Source organism: Lathyrus oleraceus, chromosome 6, assembly GCF_024323335.1.
Source record: "Lathyrus oleraceus cultivar Zhongwan6 chromosome 6, CAAS_Psat_ZW6_1.0, whole genome shotgun sequence".
Classification (NCBI taxonomy): domain Eukaryota; kingdom Viridiplantae; phylum Streptophyta; class Magnoliopsida; order Fabales; family Fabaceae; genus Lathyrus; species Lathyrus oleraceus.
The window spans coordinates 222,280,483-222,305,284 of NC_066584.1; the positions used below are offsets into that span (position 1 = coordinate 222,280,483).

Below are 24,802 nucleotides of genomic sequence, written 5' to 3' on the forward strand. Positions count from 1 at the left end.
CGACTTTTTCAGACGACCAATTGTTGAGCTTTTCTCCTGGGACACACGGGTGAATCCAGCTATCTAAGTCACAGTCGATGTCAGCCTTGTTTTCATCTGCAGCATTGACGATGTGGGGAGAAACCAAACCCCCGCCAGAGAAAGTACCGGCTTCATCCTTCTGAGACCCCAGAGTAAACCCCAATCCAAACTTGTCTTCTTTGATAATTGGCTCCACAAATTTGCCCCAGCCTTAGGCATTACCAGCTTTAACCACTTCAACAGCCTGCTTGTATGAAGAGATAGAAGTCCCGACCTTCTCGGACTTGGGTGAAAAGACAGCTTCGGGCGCGACCTCGCTGATGTTTATAGCTTCGAAGCCCTGACACAGCATCTCATGCATCTCGCCATCCATCTCCACATACTTAAATGTAGACAGGTGGCTAACAAAAATATCCTCTTCACCACAGACAGTGACGACCTGGCCTTCTAGTCCAAATTTGAGCTTCTGGTGGAGAGTAGAAGTAACAGCACCGGTAGCATGAATCCAGGGCCGACCTAGCAGACAGCTATAGGCAGGCTGGATATCCATCACATAAAAGGTGCTCTTGAACACCTGCGGTCCAATCTTAACTGGCAACTCAACTTCGCCAACGACAGCTCTCTTAGAGCCATCAAAAGCCCTCACAACTAAATTACTTGGCTTCAGGATGATGCCATCGCAATCCAACTTCATTAAGGCTTTCTTTGGAAGGACATTCAGAGAAGAGCCTGTATCAACCAAAACATGGGAAAGCACCACCCCTTTGCATTCCATTGTGATATGCAAAGCTTTGTTGTGACTCCTGCCCTCAGACGTCAGGTCATAGTCGGTGAAACCTAGCCCATGGCTAGCGTTTACATTTGAAACTACCGACTCCAGCTGGTTAACAGTTATCTCTGGTGGAACATAGGGCATATTCAGTACTTTCAACAAGGTTGCTCTGTGCGCCTCAGAGCACATCAATAATGAGAGAATGGAGATCTTTGAGGGTGTCTGATTTAGCTGGTCGACTACCTTGTAGTCACTCTTCTTGATAATCCTCATAAACTCATCCACTTCCTTCTCGAATGCGGTCTTAGGAGGAGCTTCCTCAGTAGTAACCTCTTCGGTGGCCACCTGTTTTCCTTTAACCTTGGCAGCTGCCTCAGCTTCAGTATTCGTGCGCAATGTTGATGGTGCAAATAGGCGTCCACGGCGGGTGAAGCCACCAACTCCTCCAACATTGTCTATAGCGGAGCTACCAATGTCAATGTCTTCTTCGTTAACTTTCTGCCCCTGGCAGTAGATATCAGCCTCATAGTGCCACGGGATAGCACTGTCTTTCTCATACGGAACAGGTCCTGGTATCGTGATGGTGACCGGACTAACCAAAGCCGGTTGAGGGCTGTCAGAATAAATTGTGACTGGTGCTGGACTTTCTGGGAAATATATTGTTGTCGGAGCGGGTCTCTCGGGAACATATATTTCTTCAGGAATGAAATAAATCGTCACTGTCGACACATCATTCTTCACTGGACGGGTCTGGTCGAACTGAAGACAACCTTCATCTATCAGTTGCTGAATACCCCTTCTCAAACTGTCACAAACATTCTCAACAGCTTGACAATTTCTACACTCTTCCCCACAACCCGGGAAGATCTGTCCTTTTAAAATTCGGTTTTTAACTACCGATAGCGAAGTCTTCACTTTAGTCACATCAGAAACCAGATTCAAAGTTTCCCCACTATCAACGGCATTAATCCTCTGCCCGCCGTGGGCTGGCATCGGGTTTTGGATAACATTAGGCACCGGCAAAAAATTGATAGCCTGGGCATCTCTCAAATCTTGTACCTTTAGCTGGAGAGCCTTGCAATTATCTGTAGTATGGCCAGGTGCATTGGAGTGAAAAGCACATCTGGCGTTGACATCATAACCTCTAGGCAAATTATTGGCATCGATTGGTGGGGCCAAAGTTCTTAACGTAACCAGATTCAGGTCAATCAGCTTGGGAATTAATATTGAATAAGGCATTGGGATTGGCTCAATGACCCGGTCCGTTTGCCTCAGACGTTGTTGATAGTGTCTCTGCTGAACCGGATTACCTCCTTGTTGTTGATTATTGTACCTGGGTTGCTGTTGCGGATGATACTGCGGTTGTTGTTGCTGTTGAGGAGCAGGTGTTGGAATAGTGACTGCAGTTACTTGATCTTGATAATAATTAGGGCGTCCTCTGCCCCTGCCTCTGCCGGCATACACAACGCTTGTCTCGCCTTCTCTTCTTCGCTGACCGTTACCAGCAAACGGTTTCTTGGGACCTGATGAGCTAGAAGCACTGTTGTCTTGAATTCGGCCCATCTTCAACAGACTCTCGATTCTTTCTCCAACAATTACTATCTCTACAAAGATGATTGACGGGCAAGCAGCCAATCTCTCAATATAATTGCCTTGAAGAGTGTTCATGAACATGCCTGCCATCTCTCTTTCAGACATAGGGGGTTGGACGGACGCAACAATTTTTCTCCAACGCTGAGCATATTCTCTAAAGGTGTCCTTGGCAGTCTGAGACATTCCTTGTAACAAGGTCCGATTTGGAGCCATGTCCAAGTTGTATTGATATTGCCTGACAAAAGCCTCTGCCAAGTCCTTCCAGCTCTTGATGGTAGTATGAGACAAATGAGAATACCATTCACGAGAAGCTTTAGTTAGACTGTCTTCAAAATAGTACATCCACAGCTTTTCATCTTCAGTGTGAGCTCCCAACCTTCCCAAATAAGATTGGAGATAAGTGCGTGGGCAAGAAGCCCCATTGTATTTCTCAAAAGTAGGGGGTTTGAACTTGTGAGGAATCCTTACTCCCTGAACCAGACCAAGGTTTGTGACATCAAAACCTAAGGAATTTTGAGACTCCAGAGATTTGAGCTTCTCAGCAAGCTCATCCATACGGCGAGTGGTCTCGTGAGCTTCGTCGTGCAAAGAGAATTGATCATACTGATAATCTTCAGTAACGGGGCGCCCGTTAATCCGAATTCCTTGATTCACATTGTACCTTCCGCCAATACCATTTCCTACATTCCCTGTGTTGCCGACATTACCCGGGTTTCCATCAGCATTTGCGTTACCCGCGTTACTAGTGTTCACAGGGTTATCAGTGTTCCCAGGGTTACCAGGGTTTCCCTCGGCATTTGGTATCTCCGGCTCTGGATCGGGCCTCGGTTTCTCAACCAATTCCCTCAGCTTTTCCTGGCCTTCTGCCATACCAGTCATCAATGTCATGAACTGATCCATCCTTTCACGCATATCAGCCAGCTCTTTTTGTACCTAGTCCATCGCTAGTAGAGGATGATTTTCCTTTGTCGGGTACCTGTGGACTCGCTTGGGACCAATAATGCCTGAGACAGGGAACAAACATTAGACACTGCGGTGACACCTTCAAAACAGACAAGGGTTAATATGCATGGTATGCGATGTGCTGCTTATTCAATTTCAAGGCACCCCCCTTAAAAAGGGAATACCCTGCCAATGAATAAGCATGAGATGTTGGGATGCAAATATGCAGATGATGTTATGCAATGCAATGGCATGTCAATCAGGATTGCTGGATCCGCTTGAACATCTATCAGGTTGCACTGCCTGGAGAGAAACCCACTGAAGAATATAATACAGGATCAGCACTTCGGCATGAATTCGGAATCGGGAACCATAGAACACAGTCATCAACTCAGAACCCATACTTCAGAACCAACGGTCACCAACAAGAACCGAACAATAGTCACCAACAGAACAAGTCACCATCAGTACCTGTAAATGATTCATTCCCGCCCCACTCACGGGTGTAATCTAGGCCAGGGTAAGGTCAAGAGAAACACAGGATAAACAATCCTTTCAAGAATATCATCATATGCACACCAGGTGTATGCAACGATAATACCCCATCAGAATCTGAACTACTCGTGATACCATGTTCCGCTAAATGGCGCCATACCACCCGCTTCCCATGAATCACTTTATTCCTAGGTGTCCTAAAGTTCACTCATAGCCTGTGTATTGGGCCTTTTACCTCTCATAGAACATCCCATCCCAACAAACAGAACCAGCAGATACGACAATCACATGTACACAATGCAATAAAGCAGGTAAATGTTGAAAGATAAATAACTGTACAAAAGAATAAACACCCAATAAACAAACAACCTACAAAAGCTAGGAGGGACTCGCTTAGGGAAACCGGGTCCCCAGCAGAGTCGCCAGCTGTCGCAACCTGCGAAAAACACAACCAGCGAAAAAGAAAAGACAGAAGAGTCGCCATCGTGCGTTATTTATCCCAAAGGAGGGAAGGGAAACGCTCGAAGTAAACCTGGAAAAAGGAAAGGAAAAGATAAGGTCTCGTAACCAAATCTTGGGTTCGGGAGTCGATTATGCGAAGGGAAGGTATTAGCACCCCTACGCATCTGTAGTACTCTACGGGATCCACTCTTGTAGTTCTTGTCTAAAGGGTGTGGGTTTATCTAATGTACTATTTACTAAAAGAGGGGTCAAAAGAAAATGACTCGCACGGATGTCGCATCCACTGCATACGTATCTCATCTGAACATGAGAATCAGAGTCTTCGTAGCTCGGCTACCTATGGGTTAGAGGGATGTGTGCTCGCTAAGACGTCGCGTCTTATGCCTACGTATCTCATCTGGAATGAGAATCAGAGCAAAACGTAGTTCAGCTAACTACGGGTTAAGGGTTGTGTTTTTGGGTGAACGACGTTACTACACAATCTACCGGATGCTCAGCCTTTGGAGACTTACTCGCCTGTAGTAGAAGGAGTAAACGTGTTCTTAGGAGAAGAAAAATCAATGAGTTTTTGGTGTTTTAGGGATGCTCATGCAAAAAGGCAGTCCTAGACGAAGGAACCGCGCTACCTTAATTGACATGCAAACGGGAGACTATACGAAGCCTAGCAATCCTATGGGGAGACGATCACACCATACAAAACAAACATGTATAAAGTAAACACACCAACAAGGGAGGGCTCAAACATATATGGGTAGGGATTTAGTCAAGAGGGGTCATATCAACCTCGACAAACAAGCCATGGAAGGGTAATCAAACGGGCTCTTAACCACTGACATTGACCGTCAGGGTGAGCAGATCAAAAGGGTAATAAGGATAAGACCTCATAGCTCTTAACCTTAGACGGGGTGAGCTCATGACAAAAAGTGGGGGTTCAGAAAGATGGAACCCTCTCCACTGACCGACCAGACAAAAGATCTTGGGCTTTTGTTCTAAAACATTGACACGTAGTGTGATCTTAAAGAACGACGCACTGAATAACGGGGGATTGACTACTAATCCCTTTTATCCGTCAATTGCCTCTTCATGGAGGTCTTTAGCACTGGTGCCTCTTTGGAGGTCTTTAGGCACAAAAATAAACACACAAAAACATTGCCCCCTATCGAGGTCTTCCAGCTAAGAAAGCGGTAAAAATGAGGAAAAATAAAGGGATCAAGAGGTCTACCGCACAGATCAAGATCCGAAGTAACAGCAACTAAAGGAATAAGAAACCCAAAGACCCTTCCAAGCTAAGCACCATCAAAGAAAGCGAGTCAGTACAGGTAATCGGAATAGACCTCCAAATGGTATCCCACAAATAAAGTGGAGTACCAAGCAAGCCATCTCTGCAAGAGTCATGTGAGCCCTCACAAAAACTCAACAAATAGGTTAGAGTAACAGGATGGAATCAGGAGAAAACAATGCCATGCCAAACACAAAACAAATTAGAGCAAACAGAAAAGCAACTGTTGTCGCGATCGCTGCTGCTTCGCCTAGCGAGGGCTTAGCGAAGCTTCACTGCAGGCTCGCCTAGCGAAGCGGCTAGCGAATTCCTGCGGGTTTTGGGTTCTTCATTGATAACAGTCCGATCTCGGCAACCCAAACCCTATGGTATCCATTAGAAACGAAACGAATAAACATTCAAGGTATTGTTTTATATATCCATGCATATCTAAACCCGTGGACCAAACCTAACGATACCTCATACATTCAAGGAATTCAAATTGAAAGCATAGAGTAATGGGAATAAGGGCAAACCTGATTGGAGAGATCGATTAAAATCGAATGGCACGCTTGGGTTTGCAAGGCAATGTTAGGGTTTGCGTGAGATGGAGGTGAAAAAGTGTGTGAGTCAGAGTGAACCTTTCTGAGCTGTCTGGAGGCTGCTGCAGATTAGTTCGTAGGTCTCCCCTTCTTTCTCTCTGGTTCTCTCTCTCTTTTTCTCCAGGGTTTTGTTTCAACTGAAACTCTAGTATTTATAACCTGATTTTCGTGGCTGGTGGGCTCAAATGAGGGCAACTCAAGCCCATGACTTTCTGTTATATTCTGAAAACGCGTGCGCTTCGCCTAGCGAGCATGACAGTTCCTTTCGCCAAGCGAACCATTCAGCTCGTCTAGCGAGCATGACAACTCAGGAACAGATTCTTGCTCCTTCAACATTAGCGTTTTGCATGATGAATAGGCCCCATTTGAACCTGTTGGGAGTAACTCGAGTCTTTCCCTTGTGTTGACTGATCACCCGGATAGAACCCACAAAGTGTCTTGGATGATATTCAAGCTTCTTGGATCCGATTCTGATTGACGTGATGAAATGCAATATGAAATGTTAAATGAAATGAAAAATGAATGCATGAATGAGGAGGGAAATTTTGGGGTGTTACAATAATCGAAAGAGTCCAAAAGTCCATCTTTATGGAGTTTAGAAATGCGGTTCTCATTTATGTGGCCTAATTGAGAATGACAAAGGTAAAATGAATTTAACTCATTAGGTTTCATCCTTTTAGTATTAATGTTATAGATTGGCATTTCAAGATCAATGACATATAGTCCATTGTTCATTTGTGCATTAACATAGAATATATCATTCAAATAAATGAAGCAACAATTATTCTTTATTATGAATGAAAAACCAAACTTGTCCAGAAAATAATATTCCTACTAATTGCAGGTACATAATAACAGTTCTCTAACTGAATTATTAAATGATTATGTAAAGTCAATACATAAGTTCCTACAGCTAAAGCAGCAACCTTTGCTCTATTTCCAACTCGTAGGTCAACTTCACCTTTTGCAAAATCTCTACTCCTTTTTAGCCCCTGCGCATTGGTACAAATGTGAGAACCCCATCCAGTATCTAATACCCATGATGCAGAAGTGGATAGATTAATTTCAATAACAAAAATACCTGAAGTTGAAATCTCTACTCCACTCTTCTTATCTTCCAAGTACTTTGGGTAGTTTCTTTTCCAGTGTTCGGTCTTACCGCAATGGAAGTACGTTCCATCCTTTGCTATGCCTCCACCAGGCTTCAAAGCAGGAGCATTGGGTTTGGGTTTGGAAACTTCCTTGCCTTTCCCTTTACCATCATGCTTGGTGGGCCTTTTGTTTTGTTTCTTTCCATTTCCGGTCATCATAATGGACTTCCCTTTTGACTTCAGATTTTGCTCAACAGTTCTTAATATGCCTAGAAGTTCAGGAAGAGTTTTTTTCCATATCATTCATGTTGAAATTAAGGACAAATTGACTGAAGCTCTCTAGCAATGATTGCAAGATCAAATCAATCGCAAGTTCTTTTCCGAGGGGAAAATCTAACCTTTCAAGGTTCTCCAGGGGACCTACATGGGCTCCATCAGCTAACTTGCCTTGAAAAAAGGATTTTGAAACTTCAAACCTTTCATGCCTTACCTTCTCTTGATAAAACATCTTTAGGTGTCCGATCATATCGAACGTTGCCATGTTCTCATGTTGCTTTTGCAACTCCGATTTCATGGTAGCTAGCATGAGGCAAGCAACTTCATTGGTATCATCGACATGCTTTTTATAAGAATCTCTTTCTGCCTTAGGTGCAGAACTAGGAGGTTCCTCTTCAGGAACAGATTCCTCAAAGACATACAGCTTTTTATCATGCTTGAGGACAATCCTCATATTTCGGTGCCAAACCAAAAAATTTGTCCCAGACAATTTTTCCTTATCAAGGATTGATCACAAAATGTTGTTAGAGGTGTTTGTTGTCATGGTAATCTACATGAAAAATATGAAAATATAAGTATCATTAAAATAACATATTTAATTAGGCCTTTAATTAAATATGCTCCCACTATTTTACTCAAAAAAAAATTACCCTCACCATTTGATTCGGAAAATCCCGTTGGAAAATTTTCTAGTGGGTCGAGATCCACATTTTACTTTGTTTTAAGTCCGCGTAGGCGGATTACACAAAACTAGGTTATTTAGGTAGGAACTCCTTCCAATTGTATCTAATACAACTCTCGAATATTTTAGTTGGGTGAATAACTCCTTATTCCAATCCATCATATGGATCATTTCCAACTCTTGCTTCTAAATGTATATAATCTTATTATAATTTGTTTAATTAAGTTTGAACCATTGTTTTAGCAATTGGATATTACAATTATCCCATCGCACCTTACTAATATAGAACATGCACCTCGCGTAGGCGAAACCTACATTATTCGATACTAGTCTTGATGAGTGCTAAAACTAGGAAAGCATAAACTTAATATTTAATTTGAGGGAATTTGCAATTATTTTGATCTCACCGGCTTATTTATCATATAAATTGTATCTCACATGCATCAACATACATACAAAATGAAATAGTTATGGCCCCTAACACCATTGTTCTCCCAAGCCAATGAGATAACACAAGCTAAGCTAATAATGATCTAAGCTTCTCCAAGTAAGATATTCAAGGTTGTCCTCCTTTGATATTGTATTCTTCTCTTTCTTCATAACATTACATTACATAAGAGAAACTCGTTTTACATACGAGGGAGTGATATGAGAAAATAAGTTACATTAAGAGATTAAAAAAAGAGGCACAATATGCAGGTCGTATTTTAAAATCTCAAATACAAAATAAAGGAAAACAAAGGCCCTAACTGTTCACCACAAGAAAATAATAATAAATACATTATTACTATTAATTTAAATTCTATTAATTAAATAAACCAAATTAAATTGTGGCGATTGATCACACTACGCAGAGTTAGCCGGGGGTTCCGCTGACCGTTCAGCGGACGGGGGTCAAGGGGGCAGCGCCTCCTGCGGGGTTGTTAGGGGCAGCGCCTCGACGCAAAATTTTAATGAATAATTCATTTGAAACCGACGTTGTTTTTCGCATCAACACTTGATACTTTAAAGCACAACTCTTGTGTAGTCACAACCCTAATCGCATAACTATTTGACAACACAATCCTTGTACCGTCATGAACCCTAATACAACAATTTCATACCGTCAAACACACCTCGATTGATAATTCAGTATGATTGATCAATACGTCATTGCTTCACCATACTAATGTCGGATTCCAAAGCAAATGACCATTGATCACTCAAATGAATAACAATCTTTAAGTGTTTAAATGAACGAAATAGAAACAATATATCATATATACCATATTTTGCATCAGAATTACTTATATCATATATATAAATTGATTGATCTCATTTGTGTAACCTATGGACGACCGATGTATCATTGCTTCACCATACGAACGTCAGATTCCGAAGCATAGTCAACATCAATCATCCAAATCATACACATGTGACGCCAAATTTAATTACTCATTTATTATTTAATTCATTTTGTATTTTAATTGTATTAATACAAAAAATACAAAAAATAAACAGCTATCAAATGCATGGTTTCATAAGTGGCTCTGTTACCACTAAAGGAAAATTACGATCCAAAATGCAGCGGAAATTAAAATTTTTCCTTTAATGATCCTTACGAATGGGCATGATCAATGATAAAAAACCGTTACCTCTTGTGGCGATTGAAACCTTTGATTCATATCTAAGGAGTGATCACGAGCGTTGAATGGTGACAAGGCCTCTACTCAGTCCATACGAACGGATTCCTTCAGTCTCAGTGCTAGCTACTGCGAGTGAAGGCTTTTAGTGAGAGTGAGAGTGAGAGAGAGAGAAAGAGAGAGAGAGAGAGAGAGAGAGATGAAATTTCATCAAGTGAAATGCTTATTCACAAGTATTCTATTTATAGAACCACTTGTGTGGGATGCAAGCTAAAAAGCCCATTTAAGTGTATGTGGCCCATATCTTATGGTATACCGAAAATCACTTAAGTGTGTGGTACCTTACTATATTTCGTATTCTACTAGGTCACTCATGTACCTTAGCATGCTTCATGGAGTACCCATCAACTGTCTTTATGGTCATCCAGTTATGGACAATGTTTGATCAATAATAAAGCACTCGACTCTACAAATAGGGTCCATAGTGGTTTTAGGTCGAAGGGTGGTATACACCATTATCACCATGAGAATAACTTATGACAGTTTACATAACATTCTATGTAGTATTCTCATAGCGGGTCAATCAAGTATAAATATTACCCCTAATATTCATACATAGGTTTAAGACTTGATAACTCCTTATTCATGATCCATGAGATGTGATCATCAGTCTATATACATAATAGTCTTAATGCTTTAATGTTATCCCACTTCACAACAAAGCTCGACTACGGATACTTTAAGAATAGTGTCCTTATGTTTAATAGGATCTCATGATTAAGTCACACTTGATACATTAAATGAACTAGCTATTATAGGGACTTTATTAAAAAAACATAATAAAGAAAAAGCCTTTTATTATTAATAAATAATTCGATATAAGTACCAAAAGTATTAGCCTCTAGGGTTACACCAATAAAAACACCATCGTATGCATCACATACAATTGCTACATCATGTAGACAACAACATTCAAGTAATTCATGATTAATTAATATCATATTAATTAATTAACAATAACAACACAACCAAACAGTAGCCCAATGTCCACCAAACTGCAAAACAATATCAAAATTCTCAATCGACTGCTTGAAATCAATAATAGCGACAAGAACGCCTGTTTTGACATCATGTCGGGCAACCCGTCACCAGGGTGACGCCCATCATCCTGTTAAAACCCCACATTCTTCATTAATGTGATGACTGACTTGAAAAACCAAGCGTGGAAACATGATGGTCTCCCCGTCATAGCACTGACGATCGTCAGTTGCTTAAGGTCTATGACAGTTAGCCCGTCATCTGGGTGACGCCCGTCACCCTGCACCAGAAGGAAGAAAACACGATTCTCTATGAAATTTCAGTGGAAGCTCCAATCTTTTACTTCCCAATATCCCCCAACACGCCAAGAATTTATACCACACATAATAACCTCCTAGTAACATGATAAATCATAGAATTACACAATCTATTTAGTATTTTCATCAAATTCATGTTTATGTTCAAAGCTTTAAAATCCCAACAAATGCACAAAAATATATATCCATAAACAAAATCATATACGCACGAATTCAGCCATAAAATTAGGTAATCACACCTTCAATTATCAACTTCTAGAATATCATACAACAACAACAACAATTCATTATAAAGTTCATGCAAAGGACTATCCACTCTACCCTTTCATGCAAAACACCTATATAGAAGCTCTTTCTCCCCCCTTACCTCAGATTCCTAGCCAAAATTCAGCATTAGATTGATGACTTGTTCTTCCCTCTTCAAGCCCTAGCCTCCTTTTCTTACAAAAATTCTATTTCACGTACTAACCCTTTAAAAGCTCCAATAACCTCTATTTATCTCTAAACCTAATTTAATCTTTGGTTAACTACACCAACTCCCAAATCTTTTTAAAATGTTCATCACTTTCCTTATTTCATCTTAATTCATATTTTCCCCCAGAACTCTATTTCTATTTTATTTTAATTAATTAAAATAATTACCAATTCTAATTAATTCTAATTATTTTAATCCTTCTACCACCCCACCAATACTCTCACTACACCTCACCATACACCACTTACATATACAACTCAATATATACTTAATTAAAAGTATACCACATATTAAATAATTAAATAAAAACACGAATAATTTGATTAAATTAATTAATAAAATTTCGGGGTGTTACAACTCTCCCTCACTTAGAGAATTTTCACCCTTGAAAATCACCTGAAGAAAATAGATTTGGATACGACTCTCTCATTTGTCTCTCTAGCTCCCACGTCATACTTCCACCAGTAGGTCCTTCTCATACAACCTTTACCAACACAATATCCTTACCTCTTAAGTGTTTCACTTCACGATCCTCTACTATTAAGGGAGATGTCTCAACGGTCAAGTTCTCTCTAACATGTACATCCTCCACTTGAATCACGTGAGACAGATCAGGAATATACTTCATCAACTGAGACACATGAAATATATCATGGATATTCGAAAGAAATAGAAGTAATGCAACTCTATAGTCCACTTCTCCTACTTTCTTCATAATCTGTAAAGGACCAATGAAACACGGCATGAGCTTTCGCGAATTCAAAGCTTGAGCCACACTAGTTACTAGAGTAACTCGCAAAAAGACATGATATCCCTCTTAGAACTCAAATGTTTTCCTCCATTTATCATGGTAGCTCTTCTGGCGACCCTACAAAGCTTTCATCTTCTCTTGGATCATCTTGATCTTCTTAAAGGTTCATTGCACAATCTCAGGTCTAAGCACAACACTCACACCTAATTCATACCAACTCAAAGGTGTCCTACACCTCCACCCATACAACGCCTCAAATGGTGCCATTCCAATTATAGAATGAAGTTTTTTTTGTAGGTAAACTCAATCAACGACAAGTAGATATCCCAAGCACCTTCTTGTTTTAGCATACAATCCCTCAACAGTTCCTCCAAAGATTGGAAAATCCTCTCTATCTGACCGTTTGTCTGTGGATGATAAGAATAACTCAACTTCAACTTAGTACCTAATGCTTTCTACAAACTCTATCAAAACCTTAACGTGAATCTTGGATCTCTATCAGAAACAATACTCGAAGGAATACCATGCAGGCTAACAACCTTCTCAATATACAACCCAACTAACTTCTACAAAGGATAACCGATCTTAATCAGAACGAAATGAGCCAATTTAGTCAGTCTATAAATGATAACCTAGATGGAATCACATCCTTTCATCGTCTTCTACAAACTCGTCACAAAATCCATGGAAATTTTATCCCATTTGTACTCAGGGATGCTCAACGGTTGCATCGGACCAAATGACTTCTGATGTTCAATCTTCGACTTCTGACAAGTCAAACAAGCATAAAAAACTCAGATACTTCCATATTCTTTCCTGACCATTGTAAGACCCCATTTTTGACCCTAAGATCCCTCATGATATCTCATCATATGCATTGGCTTTGAGGTCACACCTTGGCATCCTCCTTACCCCTCATTCATTGGGTTTGCATTGGGAGAGGTCACCAAGCACATTTTGATTGTATCATACTTTGTCTTTCATTACTCACTAACCAAAATACCAAAAATATGTCAATGTATAGTTTGTTGTTTTTGTAGGTAGTATGTATGCTCACCTATGCTCCATCAAGCTCATATCTAGGGTTTGAGACCCTCAATGCAAGGAGACTAATCAAGAGATGGTTCACAATGACTCTAGACATCATATATGGATCCCCATGGTCTTCACATATCATTTTGATCAAAAATTCATCAAGAGTTGGAAGTTTGTTTGCCTTGGAAACCCTAATTCATCTGGGGATCTTGTGTGACTTCTTCAACAATTGATCCAATTTTCAAGGGATACTTCATATTACCAAATTACACATATATGATCCTCCATGAGTCCCAGAACTTAAAATAGTGTCAAGCTAGCAAGATGGTTCATAGTGGTTGACTAGAGAAAGTCAACTAGTCAAAACTGGGGTTCCTTAGACCCTATCCCCTACAATTTTTGTCATATGAAAATTATTCCAAAAGACAAGTAACTCAAAATTACATTCCAAACAACTTTAATGTTTAATTCAAGATCTATTTTTGCTTGGAAAGTCATTTTTTATGATGAAAGATTATAGGTCATTTTGTCTGAATCCTAGTTAGAAGGTCAACTTCTCAAGACCATAACTTGCTCAATTTTTATGAGATGAAGTCCATTAAAATTCCATGATCAAATTAAAAATGTCTACTTAAACTTTGATGTTTGGAGGAAGTTCAAATTCAACATGAAAATGCATATTCCAAGAGGAAACATTATAGGTCATTTTGGGCCATTACCATTGAACAAGTGATTTTCCTCAACTTCTAAAATGCATAAATCCTTCATGCCAAATCCAAGTTAGTTCAAGTTTGTGACCAAATTGAATAGGTTTGAAAGATATACAACTTTGATTAACGAACATTTTCCATTGGAAGTCCATAGCAAAAGTAATTCAAGGTGGAAGAAGTGAACATTTGACTTGGTACTTAGAAAATTTTCAAATATGTTTGATTTTCCAAACTTCCACCTCAAAATTCTTCATGATCCAAGTTTCAAATGGAAAAATGTTCAACATGAAAGTTGTTCCCCTTGATCTCACCTTTCCAAAAAAACTAAGATCATCTCATTTGGATAAAAATTGAAGGACTTGCACATGGGTGCAATGTGTGGTACCATTTGGAAGAATTTCATGATCAAACTCATCCCAACTTTGCATGGCTTAATGCAACACTTCCAGCATGACCTATGCACAATTTTGGAACTTTTCAAATGATTGTTTAGGCTTTGTGCACGCCCATGCTAGCTCATGAAGAAACTTTCTATTTTTAAACATTTGAAAGAAAGTGTGTGGAAATCAATTGCCAAGGCTATAAATAGGAGTGCATTGTGATCAGAACTTAATCAATACCTTGCCCAAGCTTTTCCAAACCAATCCAAACCCTCCAGTCCATAGAATTTTTGAATATTTATTTTAAAATCGAGCTTGAACTTCACCTTCTGTTTGGAAGTTCAAACTCCAGAAATTCACCTCCCTTTTCATCTCAATTGGCTTCTGGAAGCAAGAGGAAGAGAAAGCAAGCAAATCCAGATCAAGATCAAGATCAAGTGAATTTGAAGCAACTCGAAGTTGATTTTTCAGAAACTTCATCTCTTCGATTCTCTCTTAATTCTTCACCACTCTTTGTGATATTTGGTTGTCTGAAGTCCTACCAATGTAGGCAACAAGATTGAGTTGCTTTGAGGTAAAATCAAAGCAACTCAGTTCATGATCCTCAAAATTCAAACCACTGTATCTTTCTATATACTTGGAATTGGAGAAAATTGAGGCCAGATTCGAGCTCCTGAGCATTTTTTCTTTGAATCCATGTCCTTGTTTTTTATTTTAGTGATGGTTGATGGTGGATCAATCCGGTGAAATCCACCGGAGAAGAAGACCGGAGCCCTAGCTCTGGTGGTGTGTTGTCACGCCTCTCAACCATCAAATATGTTTAAATTGTTTTAATCATGACCTTTGGTTTTAATTACCAATGTTGCAACGCGTTGACTGGGGTGTACCATGGATGACACGCGCGTGGCCGTCAGATATGCCACCTTAATTAATGAGGGAGATCTGATGGCCCTTATTTTTTCATGTTTTTTTTATTTTTCATGTAATCCGTTTATTTTGATTAATTCATGTTAATTTCATTTTTAATCCGAAAAATATGGGACTTTCACCAAAAATCTTTAAATATTTTCCTCTTTCATTTTCTGAATTAAAATGATCTTTTGGATTAATTTTGATATTTTTCACGAATTAATTGTTTTGTGCATATTTTTAATAGTTTAAAAATACTTCTGACTTTTCAAAAATCATGAAATTTTTTGTCTAAGGTCCTTTGACTTTGTTTGACCTAGGATAAATCTCTTGGGCATTTATTTGGTGTTTTGAAAAGATTTTAGATTTTGACCAAATTAAATTGAATTTGATGCATTTTTAATTTGATTTTTAATTTATTAATTGTGTAAAAATTATGTTGAGCCATCTTTATTGACTTGTGATGTTTGACTATGTGTTTGGACCTTGGTCAAGGTTGATTTGACTTCTGTTGAGTTAAAATCATTGGATTTAGGGGATTGATGAAATGCACATTTCATCTTCCAAAATGAATGAATGAATGATTTTAATTTGATAAAATTCCTCCCATGACCAATTTGTGTTTCTCTCATCTCCCCTCCCTCTTCATCTTAAATCCCATTCTCTCCTATCCCTTTCATTGACCAATGAAATCTCAAGATCCTAAGGCTAATTGGTTCATCAATAACCTTGTGTTATTTGAACCAATACAAGTATGGATGAGATAGGTCCCTCATTTGATCTTTTTTCTTTTAGTTTGTGGTATGTTTTAGGAGTTTGATTCATTATACCAAATCTCTAACATACATTAGCGCCTAAATTTTTATTGCCCGACCTCAGATAGTTATGACTTCTACATAAGTCCAATTACGATTGCTTAACATTCTAGTAAGTGAGATCGTAAGTCTCCCATCTTTCATGGTATTGTGTGGAAACTTGGCCTTTTTTCCTTCCTTTGGAAGATGTCTTGGTTCAAGGATCCATGCTTGTGAATAGATGGTTAAGTGTTCTCCAAAGATTGACTTAATCAATTGAAAAGCAAAACTTCATTAACATTTAATTAACTTTGACTAACACTAACTACTATTAACTTTGATTTACCTTCAAATCATCTACTTTATGTAATTTAATTTCAACTCATTTACCATTCATTGTCATTTACATATCATTTAACTTGTTTATGTTTATGCCATTTTCACTTTGCTCATTTTAGCCATATCTTGTGATTGTATATATTTGCTTGTGTATTTTGTTTGTGTTTGTGGTCTTAGGACCTTAAGATACCTAATAAACAACAAAAAAACCCTAAAAAAATGTTTGTGTGGACTGATGGGTTTGATCTGAACTTTTGGACTTAGGATTAGGCAACATTCCATATGCAAAAGGACTTGGCCAATGCCAATATTTCTGAGACCAAGCATTGTGATTTGAGCTTTCATCTGATACAAGTATTGAAATCCACTTGACTTCATATGCTACATGGTCTTGATACAACTGTTATTTTGATCTTGTGTCTAATGCTTTATTCTGAGTTAATCAAAGAGTATTTCATCTGATACATAAGAAGACAAAGAAGACTGCTAGCTATGGAATTACTTGCTTGGATGTGGCTATCTTTATTTGATGCCTTGATCTTCATATTGCTAATTTCTTATGGATATTTTCTTGATTCAAAGTCCAAAGGGAAAATGGGTTTTCTATATGACATTCTTGTCTATTGGATTGCATCCCATTGGTCAAATCTTTTCAACCCTTAACTTTTAAATTTGTGCTTAGGGTAGCCTCTTCATCTTCTCCCACTTGTTTAATTTAAAAATCTCTCCCCCATTTTCAAAAACTTTCTTTGCTTGTGATTTCAAACTTAGACATGTTTCAAGTTAGAAACTTTGGCCTTATGCCAATGAATTTTCAAACTTTTTCTTAAATCAAATTTGTAAATAAATCTAATCATATTGACTTAAAATTTCAAAAGACAAAAAGAACTAACACTAACTCAAACTTTTAGGCCCCTTTGTGCCTCTCTTCACTTAATTTTTTAATTAAAAGCAATCCACTCACTTTGAAATTGTTACCACGAACTACGAGGTTTTGATCCCGCAATTTTATGTTGGTACGTAGGCACAAGACCGAAGGTCTTGTCAAACACAAAAAATATAATCAATGAATTCTCTTCTCATCCCCACACTCTATTTTTCTCAAACATCTTATATACCAAAAACAGATACGCACATAAAAAAGGGCTCCCTAGGAGTACCTAGGACATTTTGGGTGCTAACACCTTCCCTCTGTGTAACCAACCCCCTTACCTGTAATCTCTGGCATTTTATTAGTTTTAATTTGAAAACTTCTTATCTTTGGGTTTTGTTCGTACTTTTCCCTTTTCCTTTGGAAACAATAAAAGCGCGGTGGCGACTCTGGTTTTATTGACGTTAAGTTTATCCATAGCTTGATGGTCATGAATTTACCGCTACAGAAATTAAGTGGTGTCTCTGATGGGGAGTAGTCCTCAGTGGTTTTAGCCTACTTTTTTATGTGTATATATTTGTATATTTGATGTTTGTATATTTGTTTGTGTGATATAATCTGTCTGTTGTGCTTGGTGATCTCTGAGTGGTGAGATAAGTTCTAACCCAGACTTGAGTGCAATTAAGATAGAAGGATGGTATAGTCATGTTTAACTTGTGTGGAGTAGTCCTTAACAAGTTGGCTTGAGACCCATCTACTCAGTGGAGACCCTTTTGGAGTTACTAATGTCACACAAGTTATTTGTGGTTAGGCATTACTTTCTTTGATTTGGGGTCCGAGACGCTGAGAACTATAGAACATTTAAACCAACTTGGCCTATTTAGGATGTAGTGCGGAGACTGTTCAGGTGTAGACCTGATAATAGTTGTTACGCGATACTACACTCAAATGAGTTTCTCTTGAGAGTATTATGGGTTGATGAGTCAGTCATCCTAACCTATAATATCTGATAGATGGAATTAAGATTCTGGGGACTTTTTAGAACATGATCTACAAGTTTTTATCCTTAGTACACTCCTTTAGGATGGCTCTTAACCTGACTCCATGCTCGTGACTCACAACAAACCCTTTGATTCTTGGTTGATCCAATCAAGTCTTGTCAATATCAATGGAACTTGGGTGTTGATAAGGTGAAAACTATAATCCGCCAAAATGGATGATTGATCTTAACAATGATTGGATTCATCCCTTGACCTTTGTTTGTGTTTGCCTTGTGTGTGCTCCCTTGTTTTTTATTGTTGCATTCATGCATTCATGCACATCATAGCATTCATCACACGAAAATAATTTCAAGGAACTGAGGTCTTATTTGCAAATATTTCCAGGCCATGGATTATGGACGAAGGAACACTAAGAAGTACAGTTTCAGATGTCCTGATTTGAAAGAGCTAAGGAAGTTATCATCTTTTGTATTAGATCCCTTGGACTTCAAGAAACGTCATGGAAAGTTTTTATTTGTGTTATCTGTTGATGTGGTTGAAGGACTCTTGAGTGTTTTGGTTCAGTTCTATGACCCTCTTTACTGTTGCTTCACTTTTCCCGATTATCAGCTTATGCCTATGTTAGAGGAGTATGCCCATCTTTTGGGAATACCTGTTTCTAACAAGGTGCCTTTTAGTGGATTGGAGGAGATTCCCAGATCTCATATCATATCTAAAGCTCTTCATATGAAGAAGTATGATATTGAGGCTCATTGGGTGAAGAAAGGAGGAATGTTTGGGTTGACTTTTGAGTTCCTATAACGGTAAATTCATGATCATCAGCCTATGGATAAGCAAGACATCAAATAACAAGAGTCGCCACCGTGATTTTATTGTTTCCAAGGGAAAAGGGAAAAAGTACGAACAAAACCCAAAAGTAAGAAGTTTTCAAATCAAAACTAATAAAATGTCAGAGATTACATGTAAGGGGGTTGGTTACACAGAGGGAAGGTGTTAGCACCCAAAGTGTCCTAGGTACTCCTAGGGAGCCCTTTTTTGTGTGCATATGTATTTTGTACAAAATTATGTTTACAAATAAATAGAATGAGGGGATGAGAAAAGAATTTATTAATTATATTTTTGTGTTTGACAAGACCTTCGGACTTGTGCCTACGTACCAACATAAAAATGAGGGATCAAAACTTCGTAGTTCGTGATACAAATTTCAAAGTGGATGCATTGCTTTTTAACAAAATTTAAGTTTGAAAGGAACAAAGGCCTAAAAATGGTTTGAATGAGTTAGTTCTTTTTGGCTTTTTTGAAGGTTTAGGTCAAGTATAATTAAGTTCATTTACAAGTTTAATTAAGAAAAGAAGTTTGAAAATGCAATGGCATAAGGCCAAAGTTTCTAATTTGCAAAGTGGTCAGAATTTAGAAAAATAACAAGGTCAAACAAAGAAGTTTTTAAAAGGAGGGAGAGGTTTTGAAATTAAAAAGATGGGGAGGAGATGAAGAGACTAATCCTATGCACAAAATTAAAAGTTAAGAGTTGAAAAGAGTTGAAAAGATTTGACTGATGGGTAGCAATCCAATAGGCAAGAATGCCATATAGAAACCCCATATTCCCTTGGATATTAGAATCAAGCAGCAAACAATGCATACAATATTAACTTGAAGAGCAAGGCATCAAATAAATATAGCCACATCCAAGCTTTAGCCACTCCATGATCTTCTTCAAAATTGCCCATGCAGTAGATGAATTCCACAATGCCATAAGTCACAGGCTCAAAATAACAACTTCACAATGATCATGTTGCAGATGAACTCAAAGGGATCTTGAATGATGTATCAGATGAAGTTTCAAATTGCAAGCACTTGGTTTCTCAAAAGTTGGCATTGGCCAAGTTCTTTAGCATAGGGAGGTTGCCTAAATCCTAAGTCCAATTTGTCCAAGATCAAGTCAACAGTCCACACAAAAGTCTTTTAGGGTTTTTATTCTTATTATGTACATTAATGGTCAAAGACCACACAAACAAACAAAATATACGACATCCAGTACATAACCCAGAAAGCAATCAAGGGAAGTGTTTTAGCAGAATATCTTGCTCATCAACCGGTTGAAGACTATCAGCCGTTGAAGTTTGATTTCCCCGATGAGGATATAATGGTGATAAAGGATTGTGAGATCCCAGGCCCAGATGAAGGACCAGAACCAGGATCTCGATGGAAGCTCGCGTTCGATGGTTCCTCCAATTACAGTGGTCATTGTGTGGGAGCTATTTTGATGAATCCAAATGGTGGCTTTACCCCTTTCACAACAAGGTTGTGCTTTGATTGTACGAATAGTTTCGCAGAGTATGAAGCTTGTATCATTGGTCTTGAAGCCGCAATTGATCTCCGAATCAAGATCCTTGAGGTGTATGGAGATTCATCCTAGGTGATCTATCAGGGCAAAGAAGATTGGGAAACTCGTGATGCGAAGCTGATCCCGTATTGTGCTCATGTTGTAAAGATGATAGAATACATTAATGATATTACTTTCCATCACATCCCGAGAGTAGAAAATCAAGTGGTTGACGCTCTAGAAACATTAGCATCAATTTACCAAGTTAGATTCCATAATGAAGCTCCACTTATTCGAATCGAGCGAAGAGATGAGTCTGCTTACTGTCAGCTGATTGAAGAAGAAACTGATGGTAAACCTTGGTTTCATGATATCAAACGATATCTTCTAAGTCAAGAGTATCCAGAAGATGCTACATTGTTGGATAAAAAAATGCTGAGGAGGTTATCATCCAAATTCTTTTTGAGTAATGATGTGCTTTACAAGAGAAACCATGACATGGTTCTGCTCAGATGCGTGGATAGACACGAAGCAGACATGTTGATCAAGGAGATTCATGAAGGATCTTTTGGAACCCATGCTAATGGACATGCCATGGCCAAGAAGATTTTGAGAGCTGGCTATTATTGGTTGACCATGGAGTCCGATTGTTTCAGCTACGCAAGAAAATGTCAGATTTACGCTAACAAAGTGCATGTACCGCCAACACTGTTGAATGATTTGACATCACCTTGGCCTTTCTCAATGTAGGGCATCGACATGATTGGTGCTATAGAGCCCAAGGCTTCCAATGGTCATCGCTTCATCCTGGTTGCCATCGATTACTTTACTAAATGGTTGGAGGCTTCTTCCTACACCAATGTGACGAGACATGTGGTCGCTCACTTTATCAAGAAGGAGATTATTTGCCGCCACGGAATCCCTAGCAAGATCATTACCGACAACGATTCAAACTTGAACAACAAGACAATGACAGAATTATACGAGAGTTTCAAGATTGACCATCATAATTCTTCTCCATATCGTCCAAAGATGAATGGTGATGTTGAAGCTGCTAACAAAAATATCAAGAAGATCCTGCAAAAGATGGTGAAAACTTATCAGGATTGGCACGAGATGCTACCCTTTGCTTTGCATGGATACCGGACCTTAGTCCGCACTTCAACAGGGGCAAACCCATTCTCTTTAGTCTATGGGATGGAAGCAGTTCTCCCAGTCGAAGTAGAGATAACTTCGATGAGAATATTGATGGAGGCCAAGCTAGACGAAGTTGAATGGATCCAGAACAACTATGATCAACTTAACCTCATTGATGAGAAGCGTATGACCGCTCTGTGCCATGGACAATTGTACCAACAACGAATCAAGAAAGCGTTTGACAAAGAGGTTCGTCCTCGAGACTTCAAGGAAGGGGATCTCGTGCTCAAGAAGATCTCGCCAGTACACAAGGATTCACGTGGGAAGTGGACTCCCAACTATGAAGGCCCATACATTGTAAAGAGAGCATACTCTAGAGGTGCTCTATTTCTCGCAAATATGGATGGAGAAGAGCTCATCCACCCTATGAACTCTGATGCAGTCAAAAGATACCATGCCTAACAAAACCCGGTGGACTGAAAACCCGAAACGGAGGTCCAAGCAAAAGCTAAGGGTAATTAAAAAAAATGGTAGCTCGCTAAGTTGAAAACCTGAAAGGGCGACTTAGGCAAAAAAAAAAGCGTTCCGGTGGATTGAAAACCCGAAAGGGCGATCCAGGCAAAAATTAGGGACAAGAGGCATAGACTGCATCAGTTTGTCACTGATCAACACAGAAGAGCTAAAAATGGAAGATCAATCTAGTTACTCCCTTCAGAAGCAAAGTTTTGTGGAATCATTGTTATTAGGGATAGTAGTAGTCATTGTGATTCAATGTAAACCTTTCCCTATTGCCATTTTCAAATGTGTAACATTCCATGGAGCTACATCATTTGTGTGCAACCATTCTTGAATAAATACAAGTTTGCCTATCAAATTCTATCATTTGCTGTTTTTCTCTGATTTTCTTTGTTATGCAAAATGCCATTCATTTGTTAATAATGAAATTTTGACCTCAAAAAGAATTTTTCAACATATTGAAAAACACAATTTCGCTTTGACATGTGGAAATATTAAAAAGGAAACCTTTCGTCTTTCCCCACAAGTCTCAAGTTGCAAGACTTCTCTTGGATGATCGAGATATATCTCCAGAGAGCACGGATTTAGCATTCTCCCTGGGCCAGTTGTAACTGTTCAGCTTGATGGATCCCTCTTTTATACATTTTTACTCACTCCTTTGGTTGTGTTGTTGGTGTTGAGGATTCAGTACCTCCATAAAGTTTTCCCTAGTTTCCAGTCAGTATTTGTCAGCATTTGCATATCATGATCATTCATACATCATGCATAAAAGCAAAGTCCAAATCATGCATAGCCCGAAGTGCTTCATGATCATTCGCATAATCGCAGGTCCCGTTGTTGATTTTTATCCCTTGACCTCTAAGACCAGTTGTTATTGGCATCATTTTGTCTGGTTGTCACCGGCAACTTTGATCAAACCCAGTTGTAACTGGTATCTCTTTAAATCTAGTTGTAACCAGTATGGTCTGCAAGTCCAATTGTTATTGGCATTATCTGTTAAATCAAGTTGTAACTGGTATCTTTTAAATTCTGGTTGTCACCAGCATCTTTTCTCAAATCCAATCGTAATTGGTACCTCAAGCACAGTTGTAACTGGCATTTTGATAAAATCCATTTGTAAATGGTATGATAAGTCTGGTTATCACCATTCTTGTCTGCAAGTCCAGTTGTAACTGACACTCAAATGTTAAAATCCAGTTGTAACAGGTGGTTCTGTAAAGCCTGGTTCTCACCAGCATCTTATCTTAAATCCAATTGTAATTGGTATCCCCAATCAGGGTTGTCACCAGCATTTGTCAGATCTAGTTGTAACTGGTATCATTTTAAAGTCTGGTAGTCACCAGCATCTGTCAAATCTAGTTGTAACTGGTATCATTTTAAAGTCTGGTTGTCACCAGCATCTGTCAAATCTAGTTGTAACTGGTATCCTTTTAAAGTCTGGTTGTCACCAGCGTCTGTCAAATCCATCTGTAAGTGGTGTCTTTAAGTCTGGTCGTCACCAGCACCCTTGAAGTCCAGTTCTAGCCGACACTAATCTGTTGGAGGTTGTTTGTGATCTATGTTTATGGTGTAAATCCAATTGTTGTTGGCACCTACAGAGAGTTTTCTATCCTGTTGACTCTGGGTTCCTAGAAAGTTGTCATTCTGACTCTTTCATTGACAGTAATTTCCAAAAAAATTGATCGGATAATTTTCTTGTGAGAAATCTCTGGATTTGTCAAGAATGTTCAAAGTGTTGTCAGGTCATGTATGAACCCGTTGATATACTCTTTTTGATTTTTCTAAATGTCGTCAGGTCATGTTTGAACCCGCTGTCAGAACTTCTTGATATTCCCCAGCATTGTCAGGTCATGTATGAACCTGCTGTTGAGCCTTTATTCCAGTATTACCGGGTCATGTCTGAACCTGTTTCGAAGAACATTTTTCTTTAATTTTTCAGTTGTTACCAGGTCATGTATGAACCTGTTGTAGAAATTTTTCTTATTCGGGTCGTTAGTAAGTCATTTGTGAACTCACTGACGAAATATCTTGTATTCTAAGTGTCGTTTATCAAATTTCACTTTGAGTACTCCCCAGTGCGTGTCTGACTCTCCAGCAGGATTATTATCCCCAGCGTTTTGTTTTACCCTATTGTGTCTGTTTATCTGTGTGCCATCAGTATTCCCCACAGATTGGTCTGTCTAATAGCATCTCCTGTTAAGGATTCACTGTGTCCCTGATAGATAAATTCAGAAATAAAGAATCCTTCACCCATGCATATCATATCATATCATTTTCATTTTTCAGGTTCAAACTCTGGGTCTCCATGGTATTTAACCATCCCCCACTGCGATCCGATGAAAAAGTGTTGTTTTATTTTCCTCTGGTGGAGGATGTTTAAATAGGGGCAA

The 24,802-nt window shown here is 38.9% G+C and overlaps 1 protein-coding gene across 1 annotated transcript; it reads right to left on the reverse strand.

The window, feature by feature from the left end:
- Positions 1–11,129: 11,129 nt before the first annotated feature.
- Positions 11,130–12,391, reverse strand: LOC127094867 (uncharacterized). The gene is made up of 2 exons (XM_051033640.1): positions 12,154–12,391; positions 11,130–11,248 (listed from the first exon to the last, which is right to left on the reverse strand). Exons 1-2 carry the CDS (start codon positions 12,389–12,391, stop codon positions 11,130–11,132), a joined length of 357 nt encoding a protein of 118 aa, XP_050889597.1.
- Between the last annotated feature and the right edge of the window lie 12,411 nt (positions 12,392–24,802).